Below are 20,053 nucleotides of genomic sequence, written 5' to 3'. Positions count from 1 at the left end.
TGCAGGATGCCATAACTTTTAATTGTAAAACTTGTGAATACACTGTTAAAACTCATTTATACATTTATATTTAATATGAAGAAATTCTCATTTGATCTCATTATGATTAACTTGTACGAGAAACTCTAAAAGCTATTTCTATTAGAATGCAGAGAAGGTTCCTTGCATAGGAACAAAGCTGGGGCCTGTCTTGCTCTCTCTTGTCAGTCTTGTTCCTCCCTGCCTTCATTGGCGTCGGGTTTGGGCTTAGCAAGATTGACCCGGACCCTGGCCTGGTCCACAGCATCCAGGAGGTTTTTGGAATCGTGTGCCAGAGTGTGTGCAGCTGACAGCATCTGCTTCTTGCACTCCTCTTTCAGAGAAGTTATGGAGTTCTGCTGGGCCAGTCGCATCTTACTGATCAGCTCCCCTAAGTCCTTGTTCAGCAGTTTCTTAGTTCCCTCAATCTGGCATGGACAAGGGACACAAAGGTGAAACGTCCTTTGATAAAAATCAAACTCTGCGATGCAGGAAGTGGAAAAATCGAACACCGGTTGATTTGCAATGATCACATTATATTAGATAATATGCCACTTACCTACCAACTTACTGTGATTTTTATTTTTCTCTCAGTTATACTTTACAGATTTATATAAAAGGCTCAGTATTGCACAAATAAAATACACAAAGTTAAAAATAACATGAGTAGAAGTGGGTGCCAAGTTGGCACAGAGGTTCAGCATCCCCCCGCGACCCTGAGTGCAGGATAAGCGGAAGACGATGGATGGATGAGTGGAGGTTTTCTTTATCTCAAATGTTTTGCATTCTTAAACTTTAAGTTGCAGCAGTAAAAATCATCCAATGCATGAATTAGAAATTCAGTGTACTTTTGAAAATAACCTATAAAATAAACACCAGCTGAAACTAAATTAAATACATTACTTCTAAGAGTTACCGAAAAAAAAAGGTACACTATTTCAACATATTTCGGAAAATTATAATTTGACGATCTTAAAATATTACAAGAGGGCACTTGCAAGTAAGTTATCACATATTCTCAATTTGGCAACTGAGCTTGATCATTTTCTGGGACACATTTCACCACTCATCCAGGATGATTCTATGACTCCTGTCAACTATTTGGTGTTCAGGTACCCGAGCCTTAGAACAGGGCAGATCCTAAAGAGACAAATAAGCCAAAAACTTCTCAGGAAAAAACAAACACTGACACATCCCATCAGTCCACGGCCTTAGGAATGATCTAAAAAAACGTGACTGTAAGTGGTTGAAAGGCTATGTTTAGCACCACCTCCTGTGCTGGTCTTTCCAGTTTGACAAAGACAAATTCTATTGTGGGCTTGAAAACATGGTAGATGGCCCTCTTGTGATGACAACCTCTGAAAAGTCACATGCATGGAATTGTCTTCCTCCAATCTTGACTCATAATGCCTCTGGAGAAATTATCTTATCTCCTGAACTCTCCTTTACCCACTCCCGGGCCTGCTCTCCGGCTTGGTGTTTAGGGATTTGAACTAGTATGATGAATATCACTCTTTTAGACAAACTATGATGCTATCAATTACTTAAATGTATATGTAAATGCATTATTATGATTAATGTAATTATTATCATTACTATTATTATTATTAGTAGTAGTAGTAATAGTAGGAGTAGTAGTAAATGACGAACCTCACTCCAGCGTCATCCAGTGTTTTGTCTGTGTAGTTGCAACTTAAACAAAATTACTGTATTTAAGACAAATTAATTTAGTTTTATTTATTTTTATGGCTCTTCTTGTGTTTTGAGCTGTTTTTCCCCTTCTGTTTTAGTGTTAATGTCTCAACTTGCACTGTGGGTATTACATAATGACCTTTATCAGAAATGTCTTGTTTTATAAAACTGAATCTATGGGAAAGTAAATCATCATCTGATTCTGTAATTTGTTTCCCTCAAAGTGTAAGAAATTAATAGGGAATAGATGTATACATAAAAAAACATTGCTGTCAAATACCAACCTGCTTTGGATAAGCAAAATTAAAATACCTGTCCACATGTATGAATATATTTACACAAAATACAGTTATATTGTCATTGTTCAAGGTTGTCACATATACGGCCATGCCTAAAATGAAGGGACAAGAAGCAGGAAGCATCTCCAACAGCCAGAGTCTTACCTCTGTCACCAGGGAACTGTGGAGGGATGGCAGGATGTCGTCGACGCTTTGAATCAGGCTGCGGAGGGTGACGCCAACCGCCTGAACGGGGGAAAGGTAAGGCCGCAACAAGGTGCCAGGGAAAGATGAGGGGAAATACAAGGAAAGCGAAATAAGGACTCAGGCATCGCGGATTATGGCCTAACAGCAAATGCAGCAAAGACAATCAAGTCGCATCGTTGAATAAGACCATGTGACCTTTCCTGAAGCTCCTCCACAGATGTATTAACCCTCAATGATCAACATTTCACTAAACGTCATGTTACTCTGGATGTTTTTTTAGCTTGTCGCTTGATTTATCGGATAGATACGGTGTATCATGCAAAGTGATCATTCTTAGCATCAGGGTTGTTTGCCTACAAAAGCACACGCAGATCGACTTACTTTGACAGCACTGGGATACTCTGATACTGGCAGAGTATTGATGTCATTCTTTAACTGGACCACTTGTTTCACCATCGCCGTGACGCCAGTGTAGACACGGTCGTCTGAGCGGTCAAGCTGGGCTGTAGGCTGATGCTGCTTACACACAAAGCATTTGACTTCTTTGTTAAAAGCTTCTATAACTAAATGCAAAACTTTACTTCAGAGGATTTACACATTTCTCAATTTGGTCTATTGTGTCTTTAAGAAGAAAAAGAAGAAAATGTATTTTTTTTAACCTGTGTGATTGCAGGAGGCATGGGGGGCTTTTCTGGAGGGCCTGACAGACACAGACAGTAACACATTTTGCTTTGTTTTGCACGCTTGTCTGATCCTCCAACAAAGCTAAATTGAATCCCTGTTCTATTATAGACTAAAACCATTTGTATGTTATCCAGTCAAATCCCATTAAAACAAGATTATCTGACATATTCATTCAGTTTTATTTACATGGTTTTCAACTAACAGCCGGTCTGCTCACTCACCATCATCTTTCTTTGTTTCAGGAGGCTACAAATCATATAGAGAGAGAGTTCTCAGTTAAAGGATTAATTAAGAATAAAAGAGGAATTTAGCAACTGTGTTTCTGCTTCAGGGTGGCTGAAATCTATTTGATTAGCTTTTAATGTTATAAAGGAAAAAAAAAAGTATTTGTACCTTTGTCTGTGAATTCCGCGTAATAGGGTCCTGCAAAAAAACAAAACAAAGGATACACTCTCTTTTTCTATGAATGGGTTTGTATATGTGTATTACTGTGTATTACTGTGTGTGTGTGTGTGTGTGTGTGTTGTTGTGCTTGCATTACCAGATGTCGCTCCTCCTCCTCCAGCCACTGCCTGTCCGTCAGCATCTCTCTTCGTTGTGTTTCCAAGGTGTCAGTTTGCCCTTTATCACTGTCTGTCTTCTGCATGTGTGCACAGATACAAACACACACACACACACACACACACACGGTTTAAAAGACTGAATTTGACGTACACTGTATCGTGGCCAACAAAGGCTCGGGACCGCTCCTCTCTTCATTGAGTTGTTGAATGAAATACAATTTAATTTACACAAGTAAAAAAAAAACAAGGAAGAAACATGTATAATTCACTGTATTTTCAGACCTTCCCTTGTCTGACACGACGAAGGCTGTTCCTGGACGGCTGAAGAGAGACAGAAGTCATGATTAGTGTCATCGTAATACATGCAAATATTTCACATCATTCAAATGAAGGAAAATTATGTTAAGCAAAAATAGTTTGACATATTCAAAAATTATGATTGCCAAAATGTGTGTTTTCAAATACCCTTGAAATTAACTGTTTTACACATTTCTTTGAGGATCATTCCTTTTTAAGCTGTTGTGAGTCTCCATATGTCGAAACAAATGGCTGTGCTCAATTGTTTCCTTAAATAAAAAAAACAAAATAAGGATTGTCTCTCACTCCAATCTTAATCAGTAATTTCTTAACCAACTTAACAGGATGTTGCAAACATTATCTCATCCCCCACTGCTGACAGGCTAAAACTAACATGAATCGTTTGGTACTGGTCTGCAAAGAAAGTCTTTCTTGGTACAAATTATAGTTTTTTCATTAGACCTTATCTTGAAAAACGACTTTTTCCGCCTACGCCTAATTGTAATTGCTTGATATAAAAACTGTTTCCAGATTATTGTATCCAGATTAAATTCTGTGAAATGACAAAAGTTTTTATCATTTGAACCCCTGCGCCTCTAACGGTCCACGGAAACATTTTCCATATGAGATAAGATAAAATACTTTATTGTTCCCCATAGAGAAAATTCTTCTGTCACAGCAGCACAACAGTAACAATAAATATGAATAAAAGGGACAGAAAGTCGGAGTGTTATTATGTCAACATGTTTGTGAATGTGTGTGTGCGAGTGTGTTTGGTACCTTGGGTGGAGGCTCTAAGTCTGTAGATTCAAGGAGCATTTGGATGGACTGAGGTTTGTTTTGCCCCATCATAGCGATCTGCTCCAGCTCCATCCTGTGGATGTCACTGAGACACAGAGATCTGTTACCATCAGGTGTGGAGCCCCCGTGCCAAATGTGTATATTGGTGGTGGTAGTGGTGGTGGTGGTGGGGGGGCTAAATTGAAAAACTACAAAATTATATCCATCTCACTAATGTTTTCTTTTGTAGGTCAAAAATAAAAGTGTCATTGTTACGCATTTGTGGATCAATTTCTTGAAGTGAAAAAAGATTCAACACATTTCTATACTCTGTTATTTTTGGGTCCACTTGACATTTGTGACCTCTTTCATGGTTATTTTAGTGATACTGTCCATTTCTTCTCAGCAATAATCAAAATGTCATCGGCAGTTGTGAGGTGCAGTACATTACTTCACCAGCAGGTGTCATCACACATCATTGACTAGTGCCCTATTTAGAATAAGAACAACTTTATTTATTCCGAAAGAAATTGTTGTGCCAGAGTTTCAAGTAAAACATAACAATAATAAATAATAGGAGGAAATTGTATAAACACTATAAAAAAAGTGAAAAAAAGGGGGGGGGATAAGAAATACAAATAAAACTATAAAGTGTCAAAGTAACAAGTCAAGGCTATAAAGTGTCTTAAGGTCTTAAGTACAAAGATTTTGTGATTCCCTGCGGCTGAAGGGAGAGGAATTCAAAAGTCTGATAGCCTCAGGTAGGAAAGACGCATTAACCATAGTGCATTAACCTTTAAGGTTTTGTTTTTTGACTGATTTGTACAACAGTCAACATTAGTACAACATTAGTTGCAACCAGAAATTGGGAATTCTGAATGTGTGTGTGTGTGTGTGTGCATGTGCGTGTGTCTACCTCAAGAGGCACACAAGCTGGCTGAAAGTCGGTCGGCTGTGTGGCTCATATATCCAGCAACGGGTCATCACAGAGTAGATGGTGGGTGGACAGATCTTCGGCTTGGGGAGTCGAACTCCGGACTCAAGCTGGATAATGACTTCCCCATTCTCCAGCCAGTAAAATGGCTGCTGAGCGATGGAGAAAATTTCCCACATACACACACCTGTATGAACACACATACACGAAGATGCCAGAGTAAACCTGGACTGTCGTTTTATTTTAAAATAACTGGAATAACTCAGAAGTACCAACAGTACAACTGAATACACGTGCAAAAGCAGCAGTTGTTCTCTCATGCACGTATATTGGACATTAATTAAAATAATCAAAACTAATGAAAAATAGTCAGTATTTTACAGTCAGTAAGAGCCGTATTGGAAAAGCGTTGCATTTTCTTCACATAGAACGAATAATTTTCCTTGAAAGTACAAGAATGTCACCGTCTGATGCTTTTATAATCCCAGTTCTTCCTTTGTGTTTCATCCAAATGTTGGAATTTCAAGTAAAGGCACGGCATGAGAATGCGCATCACATCTTACTTGCTGCGCCCGTAGAGCTGTCATTTCAGTGAGGAAACATTACCTTTTTTTTTCTTTTAAAAAAAATTCTTGGGGCACACTTGTGTCAAGCCTAAAATTGCCAGATGTTACAAAACAACCAAGCAAAATGTCAAACCAGTTAAAAAGTCTCGGCCATGACTAGACATGGCATATTTTTTATCATTAGTCTGCAGTGTCACTCAGATATCCGTGTCCTCTGTCTTAGCGCAATAACCCAAAAAGACAAATGATAAGCGTGTTTGTAACCTGACATCCAGACATCGCTAGCTGAGGTGAAGCGTCTGAAATTGATGGATTCTGGTGCCATCCATTTGATGGGTAAGCGGCACACCGAGGCTGCAGAGAAGAGATCAAAATTTTACCCTCAATTTACATTCATACATTTATTTTCTATGACGGTTATCCTGCAGGCAGAGGGAGAGTTCACCCTGGACTGGTCATCAGTTGATTACAGGGCCACATATAGAGATATAACAAACATTCACTTTCTCATTCACATGTCCTGGCAATTTAGGTCCGACTGCATGTTTTTGGACTGTGGGAGGAAACCAGAGAATTCTGAGGGTACCCACATAAACACTGTCACAGATTGTCAGTATCGAACCGGTAATCTTCTCGTCATGAGGCGGAAACGCGTAATGCTGTGGGTATGCGCCGCCCCCTGACTTTCACAATTAGGTTGAAACCGCACAATGCCCAACACAACAATTTTGACAGATGGCAGGCCCCTGCTTGACTGCACTGCGTTTAGGCCAGTGTTAGGCAAACTACGGCCCGCAGGCCACATCCGGCCCATTGGTCTTTTTAATCCGGCCCGCCAAAGATTGGTACAGAATTGCTACTTGATGTAAATGATTGAATGATTGGATCAATGAATGTGGGAGCTCAAACAGGAGATGATTTCATTTTTGGAGCTACTTGAGAACACTTGAGAATTTTCCTGAGCTGAAAGACATAGATTGGCTTTGTGATTTAGCTTTAACCGTGGACATACTGACACACATGAATGAGCTGGACGTGAAGCTACAAGGGAAGCAACGGCTTGTGCGTGAAATGCAAGCAAATGTCAGAGACTTCGAAACCAAGCTGGTTTTTATTTTCAAAGCAAATGTCAGACAAGTCTGATATGTGCTGTTGACAAATGCAGTTTTTTTTTTTATATCGTATCATATCTTCTGCTGACCTGGCCTGTCTGTCAAATTTTAAAAGTGAATGCAGCCCCTGAGCCAGATAGTTTGCCCAACCCGCATTTAGGCATTCTCTCAAATTTGAACAGTAAATGCAAGCCCACCTTTGTAATAGTCCTGTTCGTCAATGTAGCGCGACAGACCAAAGTCACCGAGCTTGATGCAGTCGTGAGAGGCCACCAAGATATTTCTCAGGGCGATATCTCTGGATCACATAGACACAACAGCAATCACAGTCATATCTGGCTTGGAGGCATGAAATATTAATAGTGATGGTTTGAAGACAACAAATGAAAACTTTTACAACAGGGTACAATAAAGTGAATTGGTAGAATATTAGGCTGGGGCAGGAGGTGTCTGAATGATACCAGTTATTGCAAATAATGAAAAAGCACAAAAAAGTGCAGCCAAAGAACTGTCAAAGTAAAACATAAACATTATAAATTAATGTTGAAATATTTCAATACACTTTTATTTTTTCAGCCATATATTAATTCGTGGCACTAGACAGGTTGCATTCAAATTGTATTTGACATTTGGAAGACATTTTACTAACAAACCTTTAAATTACAAAATTTCAGTATTAGTAATTAAAAACATGAGGAGTCCTTTATTTCCTGAGGCTTTTCTTATTCAGTTTTGTTGGCTTGGAAAATTCCTTGGGGGGGGGTCACTTCGTGCAAATTTGTGAAGATTTTCATTTCTAATTTTATCATTTCCAAGACGGTTTTAAAGTAGACTATTGCCAGGTTAAACATGGTATTTTCATCTTGAATTTGTGAAAATAAAATGATAAAAAGAATGGCATCATTCTTTCCATGTTATTAGGAATAAATAATTGGAAGCAAAATACAAAATCCAGATATATAGATTCATTAAATATATTTATTTATGTATTATCTAATCAAACAATGATCAATTTTTTTTCTGTTTTATGCTGCAAATGCATCAAGACACAAACCATTTCAACAATCTTTCTAGCATTTACTATTTAGTAATAAAATCAACCTGCTGGTCTTACCTGTGCACCATATTGAGTCCTTCCAAATAAGCCAACGCTTTGCAAATCTGCAGACTGTACAGTATCAACGTTGTGATGGTCAATGTTTGCTGCTTCTCCACCAGATAGTTCCCGAGCTGCATGGCAGAAAAAAATGCATCCGCTTTACAAAGAGCATAGTTTATGAATAAGGATGCACGAAAGACTCACACTTGGCACATATTTATGTAAGTACTTATTTATTTGATATTTTATTTGTATTATTTTCAGTTAACAAAGCCAAATGTGTCTCCAGTTACAACCTTGATGGCTGAATGGAAGACAGTATTTCGGGCTCTAAGGCTGCTACATAACATCTTTTGAAGAACAGAGTCTGTCATCTCAAATATTTCTATTGCACATCATACATGGGATTTCTATATTATAGTTTTTTAAAGTATATACTCTAACACTAACGCTTTTAACACTAGTTTTTGTTATTTTGCAAAACCTTAAAAGAAAGCTACAACCATGAGAGACAGAATGAGACAACAAAATCCAGAAAATCATATTGTCTGCTTTTTGAAGAATGTATTTTCAATTACGGTGGAAAATAAGTATTTGGTCAAAAACAAAAGTTCTTCTCAATACTTTGTTTTATACCCTTTGCTGGCAATGAGAAAGTTCAAATGTTTCCTATGAGACTTCACAAGGTTTTCACACACTGTTGCTGGTGTTTCCTCCCTGCAGATCTCTAGAGCAGTGATGTTTTGGGGCTGTTAAACTCCCTTCAAAGATTTTCCAATGGGGTTGAGATCTGGAGACTGGCTAGCCCACTCCAGGACCTTGAAATGCTTCTTATGAAGCTGCTATGTTGTTATTTGGATGCAACTCAGCATTCTTTCTCCTCCAAACACAACAAATTGAGTTTGTACCAAAAAGTTCTATTTTGGTTTCATCTGTCCATAAGGTGTGTGTGTGTTTTCCCATGGGGTAATTCATTCTCCGCAATTAACCCATCGTGGATGAACCATGAGCAATAGGCTACTGTCTGCCAGCAGTTAAGTTTCTTGCTCAACATAACTTCAACACACTAGGAAGAGCCGGGAAGTGATTTTAATTGCTCTACCTCCTGCAACACACTGCCCCTGGACCAACCCTCTTCTGTATTGTCCAAATGCTCTCTAGCAAACTTCAGACGGGCCTGGACATGTACTGGCTTAAGCAGGGGGATACGTCTAGCGCTGCAGGATTTGAGTCCCTGGCAGCATGGAGTGTTACTGATGGTAGCCATTGTTACTTTTGTCCCAGCTCTCTGCAGATCATTCACTAGGTCCCCCATGTAGTTCTGGGATTTTTGCTCACTGTTCATCCGATCATTTTGACCCCACGGGGTGAGATTTTACGTGGAGCCCCAGATTGCAGGAGATTATCAGTCATCTTGAATGTCTTCCATTTTCTAATAATTGCTCCCACAGTTGATTTCTTCACACTGAGCTGCTTACCTATTGCAGATTCAGTCTTCCCAGCCTGGTGCAGGTCTACAATTTTGTTTCTGGTGTCCTTTGACAGCCCTTTGGTCTTGGCCGTAGTGGAGTTTGGAGTGTGACTGTTTCAGATTGTGGACAGGTGTCTTTTATATTGATAACCAGTTCAAACAGGTGCAATGATTACCGGTAATATGTGGAGGACAGAGGAGCCTCTTAAAGAAGAAGTTACAGGTCTGTGAGAGCCAGAAATCTTGCTTGTTTGTTGGTGACCAAATACTTATTTTACTGAGGAATTTACCAATTAATTCATTCAAAATTCCACAATGTGATTTCCTGGATTCTTTCCCCGCATTCTGTCTCATTGTTCAAGTATACTTAGGATGAACATTATAGGCCTCTCTCATCTTTTTAAGTGGGAATTGTTGGCTGACTAAGTACTTTTTTGCTCAACTGTAGCTTTCATATGGCCGTTAAGCTGCGAATTGTCCCCGGGTCTTCTCACACAATTCAAGGCATAAGGAGGATTAAGCACGATCACGTTATATCTGAAGTTATATTCCACACACACCTCTCCGTATTCATAGAGCTCCATGATGATCCAAACCGGATCGATGTCAATAACTCCAACTAGACGCACAATGTGTGGATGATTCAGGCTTTTCATCAAGACTGCAGTGGGCAGATAAACAAAAACAGCTTTTTGATATGTGATGGGAAAATTACTACTGGTTGAAAAATAATCACAAAAATGGCATTTTGTGCTTGCTGGGTGCGCAAAATGAAAGTATTTTGATGGCAATTTATTTAATGTGGTTTCATGCTCCTTCAAATTCTCAGGGTTAGGGTTAGAAGTGAGATGTAAGTCGAAAGAAGTTTTTTTCCTTATCATACAACGCAAAGTTTCAGTTCCCATACAAGCAGAGCAGTTGTTTCTGTGAAACATTCTGAGCAGACACAGTAGTAAGCCGCAAACTTCTCTCTTTTAGTTTACGTCAGAATAACTCAAGGAATGGAACAAAGTCTAATCCGAATGTTTGACCTGACGCACACAAACAGTATCTGTGTCATAACAATAACAATTCAAGCCGAAGGAAAGGAACAACATCTTATATGAATGTTTACCTCAGAGACATTCTCATGTATTATTACGCTTGGGAAAAATATATAGTTTCAACACATAAATCCGTGATTTTCCATACCTGCCTCACTGAGAAACCTTTCTTTAACCTCAGCTGAGCAGTCCTTGCAGGTTTTGATTGCAATTCGTATCCGTTCACCTGTCTACACAAATAGCACACACACAACATTCACTGGGGCATCATCAGCATCCAGTATTGAGCAAAACTAAATGCATCAAGACCGGTGTTTTAGCAGTTTCATAAACTAAACTGAAGCGCGATTTTACTTTTATCCTCACAGTCATGTTTTAAAATTGATGGTGGAGATTCTTAAATGACAAAAACAACTTACTGGGCTTTTATAAATTCCATCATGAACCTCTCCAAAGAATCCCTCACCCAGGATTCGTCCCACGACTACATTGTCGCGGTAGAACGTCTGATCCACTGAATACGCAAACATGCAAAAAGTCATTTGCTGTGTTACTGATCTGTTCACAAATAAGTGTGCAATGCTTTGATTTTTTTTAAAATAAACCTTTAAGTTGGCTAAAAAATAATCCATCAAGAGCTTAATTTAAATATAAAAATATATTACCCCCCCCAATAGAAAAACACAATCATATTCTAAATGGCAGTGCTGCATTCAGTTACATGTTGTGGACTTGATAAAATAGATAATGTGGGAGAAGAAAACTATATTTGAGTAAACTTTGTATGCTAAAGGCAGCAAGTTAAAGAAAAAAAAGGTATCTTATTATTGTGCAATTTTTGCATTTCCAGACGTTATATGCCGTGAAGTGCAAAAAGTCATCAAGTTAAGAAAAATAATGATAAATAATGATAATAATAATTCATTAAATTTTTTTGCTTGACACTCAAGGACACTGTACAGACATATTTATAAACACAAAATACAGATTTAAAAGAAACAAAATTAAAAACAAATAAAATTGTCTGTAAATGTAACTAATTGAAATTTAAAACAGACTTTGTCATAAAAGTTGTTGCGATCTTTTGACTTTCCTCTTACAGTTCATTACACAACTTCACCTTTTGAAAGTGAGCAGTCCGTATGTTGAACGTGTGTTCAAGGAAGAGAGAAATGACACGCAAACCTTCATTTTTATCCTATTTCTTAACAGTTAAATAACCAACGTGACAGAAGTGTGTGTTCAGGATGTTTTCAGATATTTGTGAACAATGACTCACCAAAGGACTCCGCTGGGCTGTCTTGGATCTCAGTATAGATATCCGCATCTGAGGTTGAGAAGAAATGTAAATTTACAGTTTGAAAGTATATACAGTAGGTTTGCTTTACATGCTATTGTTGTTTTTTTTAATGGAAATATTTAATGGTCAGTTATCTCAGCTATTTTCTCGGAGGATGTGAAATTAGGCAGATTCATGCTTAAAGTAAAATATTATTAAATCATCTTGTGACACTTACTTGATCCTTTTACAGGTGCGCCACTGGAACATGTGGATTGACTTTTGCAGGTATTTGATATGTCACGGTCCGACATAACAATATGAGGAGTTGCAGGTACGTCTTTGCTGTGTTAAAAAAAACGGAAAAACACTTAATAAAGAAGATCCATGATAAGAGTCTTTTTCCCCACTTTGATCACTTACCTCTCAGGGATGTCAGGCAGTTTTAGTTTTTTGCCCCGTCCTGGAAGATGAAAATCTCTTTTAATGGTTATACAAGACAGTCTCAGAAAATTAGAATATTGTGATAAAGTTCTTTATCTTCTGTTATGCAATTAAAAAAACAGAAATTACTTTTTCATGATGTTCTAATATTTTGAGACAGGATTTTTGAGTTTTCTTAAGATGTAACCCATAATCAGCAATATTAAAATAATAAAAGGCTTGTAATATTTCAATTGATTTGTAATGAATCCAGAATGTATGACATTTTTGTTTTTGTAATTGCATTACAGAAGATAAAGAACTTTATCACAATAGTCTAATTTTCTGAGACAGTCCTGTATTAGCCAAATTTAGACTTAGACCTTAGTCCATGGTTTTATTTTTACAAAAGCTGACATCTTGTTTCAAATTTAAATTCCATTATCAGCTTTGGGATTTTAATTTATTCACTCAGAAAGAAAGTAGAAGTACATTAACAGTAGAAGTAATAAGTTTTCTTAAGTACAGTGAGCAACCTCATTAAAAGTTATTAAACAACTCAAGGATAAAGATGGATAAATAAATAAATGATAAGATTTATTATTATCATTTTTGTTTAAAAGTGTGTAACTCAACAAGGGGAACTGTATAATGAGCTTGTGGAAAATGCACTTAAAGTTACCGAACTCATTTTTCAGGCCGTCAATGCAAAAAAAAACTTTTTCAGAGAGGACGACCGGGGATTTCAGTTAAATTGAGTTTTTTTCTGATAATACAAACTATCTAAAAGATAAAAAAATCTGGATTTTGAAGTAATTTCAGAAGAAGGCTGTTCCCCCTACTTGAAATCACCTCGGGTTGAATTTTTGTGTGTGTTTTGTAAACAGCTGCTTCTTCACAGTGCACCTTTGCCTGGCCTGATGATAAGCGAATGCTCCGATCCTTCCAGTCGACAGAAACCATCGATCAAGTCGGCCATGTTTTCGGCCACAGCCAGAGACAAAGTGTTCACCACCAGGGGCTGAGGTGTGACAAAGACAGGACATACAATCAGCCCTGAACAGGCATAGCAGTAACCAAGGTGTCAAGGGTAGAGTTCAGCTGTTCATTTTAAAGTATATACTTAAAGCAACTTGTCTGTCAGTAAGTAATAAAACAAAAACAAAATTGTCATAACATTTGTTGCTATCTGTGTAATAAAATGACAAATATAACATCAAATTACTTTATTTCATTTGATTTTGATTTTCTGCCGATTACTTCTGTACTGAAGATTGCAACTTCAGGATTCCGTTTTTCAGTATTGTTTTGGCCAATTTATATTCTACAGGATAAAGAAGTGTATGGACTTCTTTTCAAAGAAAATAGCAAAGTGGATTTATATATTACAATTTTAGGTGATGGAAAGGTGAGGGAATTTTTTGATGCGTAACTTTTGTGTTGTAATCCCGATCTTTGCAGATAGTTGCAGATCTCATGAATATATTTTTTCAACTGCACGTAACTGAGATCACGTCAAGTGAAGGTTATATCATGCTTTGGAAAATGAAAGCTGAAAATTAACATCCAGGATGCAAAAATTGGGAAACAGTCAGATGAGTACAAGTCTTGCACAGCATAGAATTTTGCTGCTGTAAATGTTATTTTGTTTTTTAAGAAAACTTATATTGGAGTCACAGTTAAAGGAAAATATGATAAATTATCTGCTCTAGGCTTCTAAACTGTGACTTTAATTTGGATTTTTGTGGACTCATGCGACGGGAGGGGGGTTACCTGTTCGGTTCCCTCCATGTGGATGGTTAGCAGAGGCTTGCTCTCAGTCCCCGGAGAAAGGGAAATGCTGCTCACTTGAGAGATTTTGGCCAAGTAGATCGGCTATAAAAAAAAGACGTAAAAAGGAAGAATTAAAGCAGAAATCAATAAAGGGGGGGGGGGGCGTGTCAAACTATTTCAGAAAAAGTTAAGAGAGGCCCGTAATTTTCATCATAGGTACACTTCAACTATGAGAGACAGAATGGGTGGAAAGAATCCAGGAAATCACATTGTAGGGTTTTTAATGAATTAATTGGTAAATTCCTCAGTAAAATAAGTTTTTGACCACCTACAAACAAGCAAGATTTCTGGCTCTCACAGACCTTTAACTTCTTTAAGAGGCTCATTTGTCCTCCACATGTTACCTGTATTAATGGCACCTGTTTGAATTGGTTATCAATATAAAAGACACCTGTCCACAAACTCAGACAGTCACACTCCAAATGCAACTATGGCCAAGACTAAAGAGCTGTCAAAGAACACCAGAAACCAAATTGTAGACCTGCACCAGGCTGTGAAGACTGAATCTGCAACAGGTAAGCAGCTCAGTGCGAAGAAATCAAGTGTGGGAGCAATTATAAGAAAATGGAAAACACACAAGACCACTGATAATCTCCCGCGATCTGAGGCTCCAGGCAAGATCTCACCCCGTGGGGTCGAAATGATCGGATGAACAGTGAGCAAAAATCCTAGTGACCTGGTGAAAGACCTCGTGAATGACCTGCAGAGAGCTGGGACCAAAGTATCAATGGCTACCATCAGTAACACACAGGATAGATAACTATTATTTGGAGAATATCCTATGGTCAGATGAAACCAAAATAGAGCTTTTTGGTACAATCTCAACTTGTGTTTGTTGGAGAAAGAATGCTGTGGTGCATTCAAATAACACTATACCTAATGTGAAGCATGGCGGTGGAAACGTCATGCTTTGGGGCTGTATTTCTGCAAAGGGATCAGAATGACTGATCCATTTAAAGGAAAGAACTCTAGAGGAGATTTGCATGGAGGAATGGGCCAAAATACCAGCAACTCAACCCCATTGGAAAATCTTTGAAGGGAGTTTAATAGCCCCAAAACATCACTGCTCTAGAGATCTGCAGGGAGGAAACATCAGCAACAGTGTGTGAAAACCTTGTGAAGACTTACAGAAAACGCTTGGCCTCTGTCATTGCCAACAAAGAGTAGATAACAAAGCATTGAGATTACCTTTTGTTATTGACAAAATACTTATTTTCCACCATAATTTGCAAATAAATTCTTTCAAAATCAGGCAATGTTATTCTCTGGATTTTTTTTCCAACTGTACTTATGGTGAAAATTACAAGCCTCTCTCATCTTTTTGAGTGAGAGAACTTACACAATTGGTGGCTGACTAAATATTTGCCCCACCGTATGTTGTCATCTGCAAGTTTCTATTCAACTTCCTGTATTATTTCCAATATAATTTTCAAAATAATTTACTTTTCATTTTATATGAAAATAACACATAGATAACGAACAAATGAATTACAATAAATTATCATATCGAAAGTGTTTTAGCAAAATCTAGAACAGTTGTGATCTTACTTTTGAGTTTTCAGTTTGTTGTCTGATGCCATCAGATCCAATGACCAGGTGTATTGTTACACTCCAGCTATGCTGTGGACAAGGAAGAATTCAGTCATACATTTGTTTCAAATAAATGTCATTGCAAAATATAAGCTTAGGCCAGACCCATATTAATTATGTCAGAAAGATGAGATCAAGAATTATTATCAAGAGCAACATATATCAGCTCCAGAGTTTGGATGATTGACTGTTAAAAAACCTGTTAAATAAAGAAAAAACATGAAACAGCTATTTTGTCATCCAGTGTTTCATCAATCTGCAGTTCGTGAATTGGGACCTAAGCAGCGTAAACTAATATGTAGATAGGCAAATAAATAGTTCAGAGCTGCTAATGAAGGGCTGTGCTCTACCACACACAGCCAAAATCAAACAAACTTTATCCGAACCTTGTCTGTTATATTATATTCATCATCAGTTTGTCTTTATATTCTAGAAATAGGCTGCTTAATGTGTATAATAGCTAAGCTCGATCATAACACAGTCAAATACTATTTTTGACAAATTAAAAACATTTGCCTGTACTTAAAAACATGATACTCTAGAATATTTGAAAAAAAAAAAAGAGAAAAAAATATACACCATAAAATGTGTGAGAAAATGATATACCTAAATCTATATTTTGTGCTATGTCGAATTATCAAATTTGATATTTTATATTAACATTACATATAATTCAATATTAATGATTTAATACAAAAAATTGCAATATGACTTTTTTGCGCCTGTATACAAGCAAATGCTCACCACCAGCTGACAGGCGAAGATCTCCTGTGTAAAGTTGTAGCACTGGGCCAGCATGCTGAAGAACTTCTCCATACACTGGTCCTGGCTCAAGGTAGAATAGCCCCGAAATGTTTGCTGGATCAGCCGACGCAGCTGCTTCGGCTACCATGCAGGTAAGCGTTAGAAAAGTGTGCGTCCCTTCCAGCCGAAGGACACATTTTTAAACGGTAAAGCTTTTACCTTCATACTGTTGATGAGCTCTCTGGGGAAGAACAGGTCAAGTCCGACTTCCTTTCTAACGGAAAAAAGTCAAACCGTCAAACCAACATTATGACGTAAATGTTCTGCTCTAGTTTTTAGCATCAGCATACACTCTCTTAGAATATGGATTTTTCTCACGTCTCATTTAAGACAAAAACTAAATGTGTGTGGTTGTGTGTGTATACTCACTCCAAAAGTTCAAAATTAGACTTCTTCTCCAGGCCATTAGGATTCATGTCTTTGTAGAATCTCCTTTGTAAATGCAATATATATAAAAAAACATAATTAAAATGGGTAAACATCATTTGAAAATTACTGCTTAATGGGATAGCTCTGGTCCATTCTCATTTATCATGTGAAAACGTGCGTGGCTACCGAATCTCCAGACACCCAAGCTGTAGCGCCATCCCCTCACTGACTTTAGTTGCATATTGCTGCATGTAGTCACTGCGTACCTGTAGATATTGGAAAAAAAATTTAAAGATGTTAAACAAAAACAGATTTGCTAAGCTAATTGTAAAAAAAAAAAAACAGAAAAGAGACACTATAGACCTGCTGGTAAAAGTATAGCATCGTTGTTCTGTCATCTTTGAATTTTTCCATGAAGTTTAATGGCACATATCTGATCCTCAAGTCATATCTGGAAAAAAAAACAAAAACAAATAAATTACAGAGAATATCGGATAAATGTGAGAAACCACGGAAGAAACAGCAACCAGAATCCCAATTGCTCTGACCGCCACTCGGCCTCCAGGTGCTGCTGCTCGTAGCGCTGGGTCAGCTCAGACACGGTCAGGTCCGGGTGCAGCCAGTAAAGCTCCGACGACTTGAGGTGTTTGAGAAGGAGGCCATAGCAGAGGCTCTGCTTGATATCTGGACCCACACAACCGCTGGACAGCACCACCTTGATCACACTCTGCAACAAATCACGGCAAAGCGACCCTAATATTTTCTTCCAAATCCCAAATATGACACAGCCTTTGTTATTTCAGTGGGTTTACTCTACACACCTGTTGCATTAGATGGAAATGCAGAGTGACACTGAACAACCGATTAGATGTCACACCTGCAGTATTATGACATTTAAATTTTTTTGTGTGACTGATTCAATTTTATTTTTTGAACCTCTGGGAAAAACCTCAACAGTTCAAAGATGCAACTTTTAAAACACGTATAACATTGACCCTTGCAGCATGAAGTTTTGTCCTTTTTTATATGTAATGCTATAAGGATGAATACATAAATACATTTATCAATATCTTTATCTATCACTGTATTGAGTCCCATCTCCCACTTATGTGGGAAATAGTATTCTGGATATTCAAGTTCAGTACGGGAGAGAAGTGAAATTAGAACAGTTTTTGCACTGACTGTAACTCAAACGCTGAACTCCAGCAATGTGTAGAAAAGTTAAAAATGTACAATACTGTGTAGGAGAGTGCAGTAAATTGCGAAACGGAAGGTTTGGAAAGAAAATGCACTAAAGTGCACCATACCTTGACTGTGGTTCCTTCTTCGCAGCGGACCAGTTTAAAGTTCTTGCCAAGGTTGGAACTGTTGCTAAGGAAACACACCTTGATAATCTTCACAGGTAAGATGCTGGCCCGGACATCGGGTACCGTGGGAAACATGTTTGGGGCCACTGTCTGTCTGGTGGGAGACACGCTCCTCCAGTACAGGGTGCTGGTGTCTCCCGACATTGCATGAACTCAACACACATACAGAGTGTGTACGCTACTCCACATAGACATGCACGGACGTCAATTCCACACAAAAGCCATTTCAATATCCGTCGCTTGGTTCACACAAGTCATATCAAACACACACGAGCACAAGCAAAGCAACACTAGAGGCGGACAGAATTGGGACACAACAGACAAAAAGGGGTTATGCCGTCGTCATACAACGTTAATACCGTTGAAGAATTTTGCTGCGACCTCTCTACTCACCATTCTCGAACAAGCTCTCACTTTACTTTCTTAGTTTGAAGTTCATCTTAGGTACTCTTAGAAGGTAGAAGAACAAACACGAAGGCAAGCTTTGCTTTAAAAGAAGATCCACAACGGTTAACGAAAGAGGAAACTGTAGTCTTGGTCAAATTAAGGAAGTTGAAGAGCAGCTGAAGAGCAGCTACCACAAAACTGACAAGACTGATAAAATACCGTTTCAGCCTTCATTCTTACAGGCAATGGCACACTCCTGCACACAAACCACAATATACCAGCAGTGTTCACATGTGGCACAGCCTACTCACTTCCTCTGTCTGAAGTTTTGATGAGGAAATGCAGAGCACTTTTGAATGTGTCAAAATATGACCCATATCCAGCATGAAGTATTGAAGACGAAGCCTCCCTAACCTAAATCAACATGCGATTGTTTCTGTTTTTCAGGCCAGCAGGAACCTAAAGCTACTTTTTATTTCCTATTTCTTTATTTTGTTTTGATCAAAGCCCTCCTGTCTTTCAACACTGAGATGTTTGGTCTTATTTGCTGTTGAGCCGACTGATTAATTTTTCAAGAAACTGTCAAAAATGTGGTCCACATACTGTAAAAAAGGGAATAATAAAGTTTATTACGCATTGATTTGCATACAACATGGTAAATTCATATTCTTTTTAACAATTTGGTTTAACACTGAGTAATATTTTTGCTTTTAAATCTAACTTTATGTCACTAGTGTGACAATTCCACAGTTAGAATTGAGCTTACCTCAACCTGAACTATACGCATTTTAGGTAGCGGCTCCCTAAACCTTCTTAAATTTCATCTGGGCAATAGCTGGCCAAACTGTCAGCAGTAGCTTTTGATAGAAAAAAAATAATGAAGTTAAGGATAAATAAATACAAATCACTGACATCCCAACAGATGCTGACACAGATATAGTTGGAATATAAAGAAACTTTACAGTGTGGGCACTGTGTTGTGAGGTTGAGATTAGGGTTCAAATTTCTGAATCCACTTAAGTGGTTTTGATAAACTGCTTCATATTTTGGTACACTGAGTCATCATTTTTTTCCCTTATAGCCACAAACATGACTTGCACATTACTTGTCTATGAGTCAAGACCATTCACCCTTCAGTTTCATGTTACTGAATGAAAAATCATGTACTTACACTACTTTATCTTTTCATATATACACTGTTTTACAACACAATAGTCTGTCTCCTCTGATGGCAGTCCTTGATATTAACTTTAAGCC

The 20,053-nt window shown here is 37.9% G+C and overlaps 1 protein-coding gene across 3 annotated transcripts; it reads right to left on the bottom strand.

The window, feature by feature from the left end:
- Positions 1 to 19,022, bottom strand: LOC147233411 (protein-tyrosine kinase 2-beta-like). Of its 3 annotated transcripts, none has more exons than XM_086148229.1 (30): positions 18,803 to 19,022; positions 18,350 to 18,699; positions 17,591 to 17,805; positions 17,406 to 17,493; positions 17,229 to 17,308; positions 17,043 to 17,105; positions 16,833 to 16,887; positions 16,614 to 16,754; positions 15,828 to 15,899; positions 14,220 to 14,321; positions 13,353 to 13,467; positions 12,447 to 12,486; positions 12,262 to 12,368; positions 12,024 to 12,071; positions 11,164 to 11,258; positions 10,893 to 10,974; positions 10,262 to 10,362; positions 8,246 to 8,361; positions 7,329 to 7,429; positions 6,284 to 6,373; positions 5,436 to 5,640; positions 4,520 to 4,625; positions 3,725 to 3,763; positions 3,421 to 3,519; positions 3,273 to 3,302; positions 3,101 to 3,125; positions 2,855 to 2,895; positions 2,577 to 2,711; positions 2,154 to 2,234; positions 1 to 446 (listed from the first exon to the last, which is right to left on the bottom strand). In XM_086148229.1, the coding sequence occupies exons 2-30, from the start codon at positions 18,551 to 18,553 to the stop codon at positions 204 to 206; spliced, it is 2,919 nt and encodes a 972-aa protein (XP_086004355.1). In that variant the 5' UTR covers positions 18,554 to 18,699; positions 18,803 to 19,022; the 3' UTR covers positions 1 to 203. The 3 variants fall into 3 exon arrangements, 2 of the variants coding, with proteins under 2 accessions (XP_086004355.1, XP_086004356.1); XM_086148230.1 differs by having other exon boundaries at positions 17,591 to 17,769; XR_015106277.1 differs by lacking the exon at positions 2,855 to 2,895.
- Between the last annotated feature and the right edge of the window lie 1,031 nt (positions 19,023 to 20,053).

Source organism: Fistularia commersonii, chromosome 6 (assembly GCF_037954325.1).
Source record: "Fistularia commersonii isolate RoL2024-O1a breed Wild chromosome 6, RoL_Fcom_v1.0, whole genome shotgun sequence".
Taxonomy (NCBI): domain Eukaryota; kingdom Metazoa; phylum Chordata; class Actinopteri; order Syngnathiformes; family Fistulariidae; genus Fistularia; species Fistularia commersonii.
This window is presented reverse-complemented; position numbering and strand designations above follow the sequence as displayed.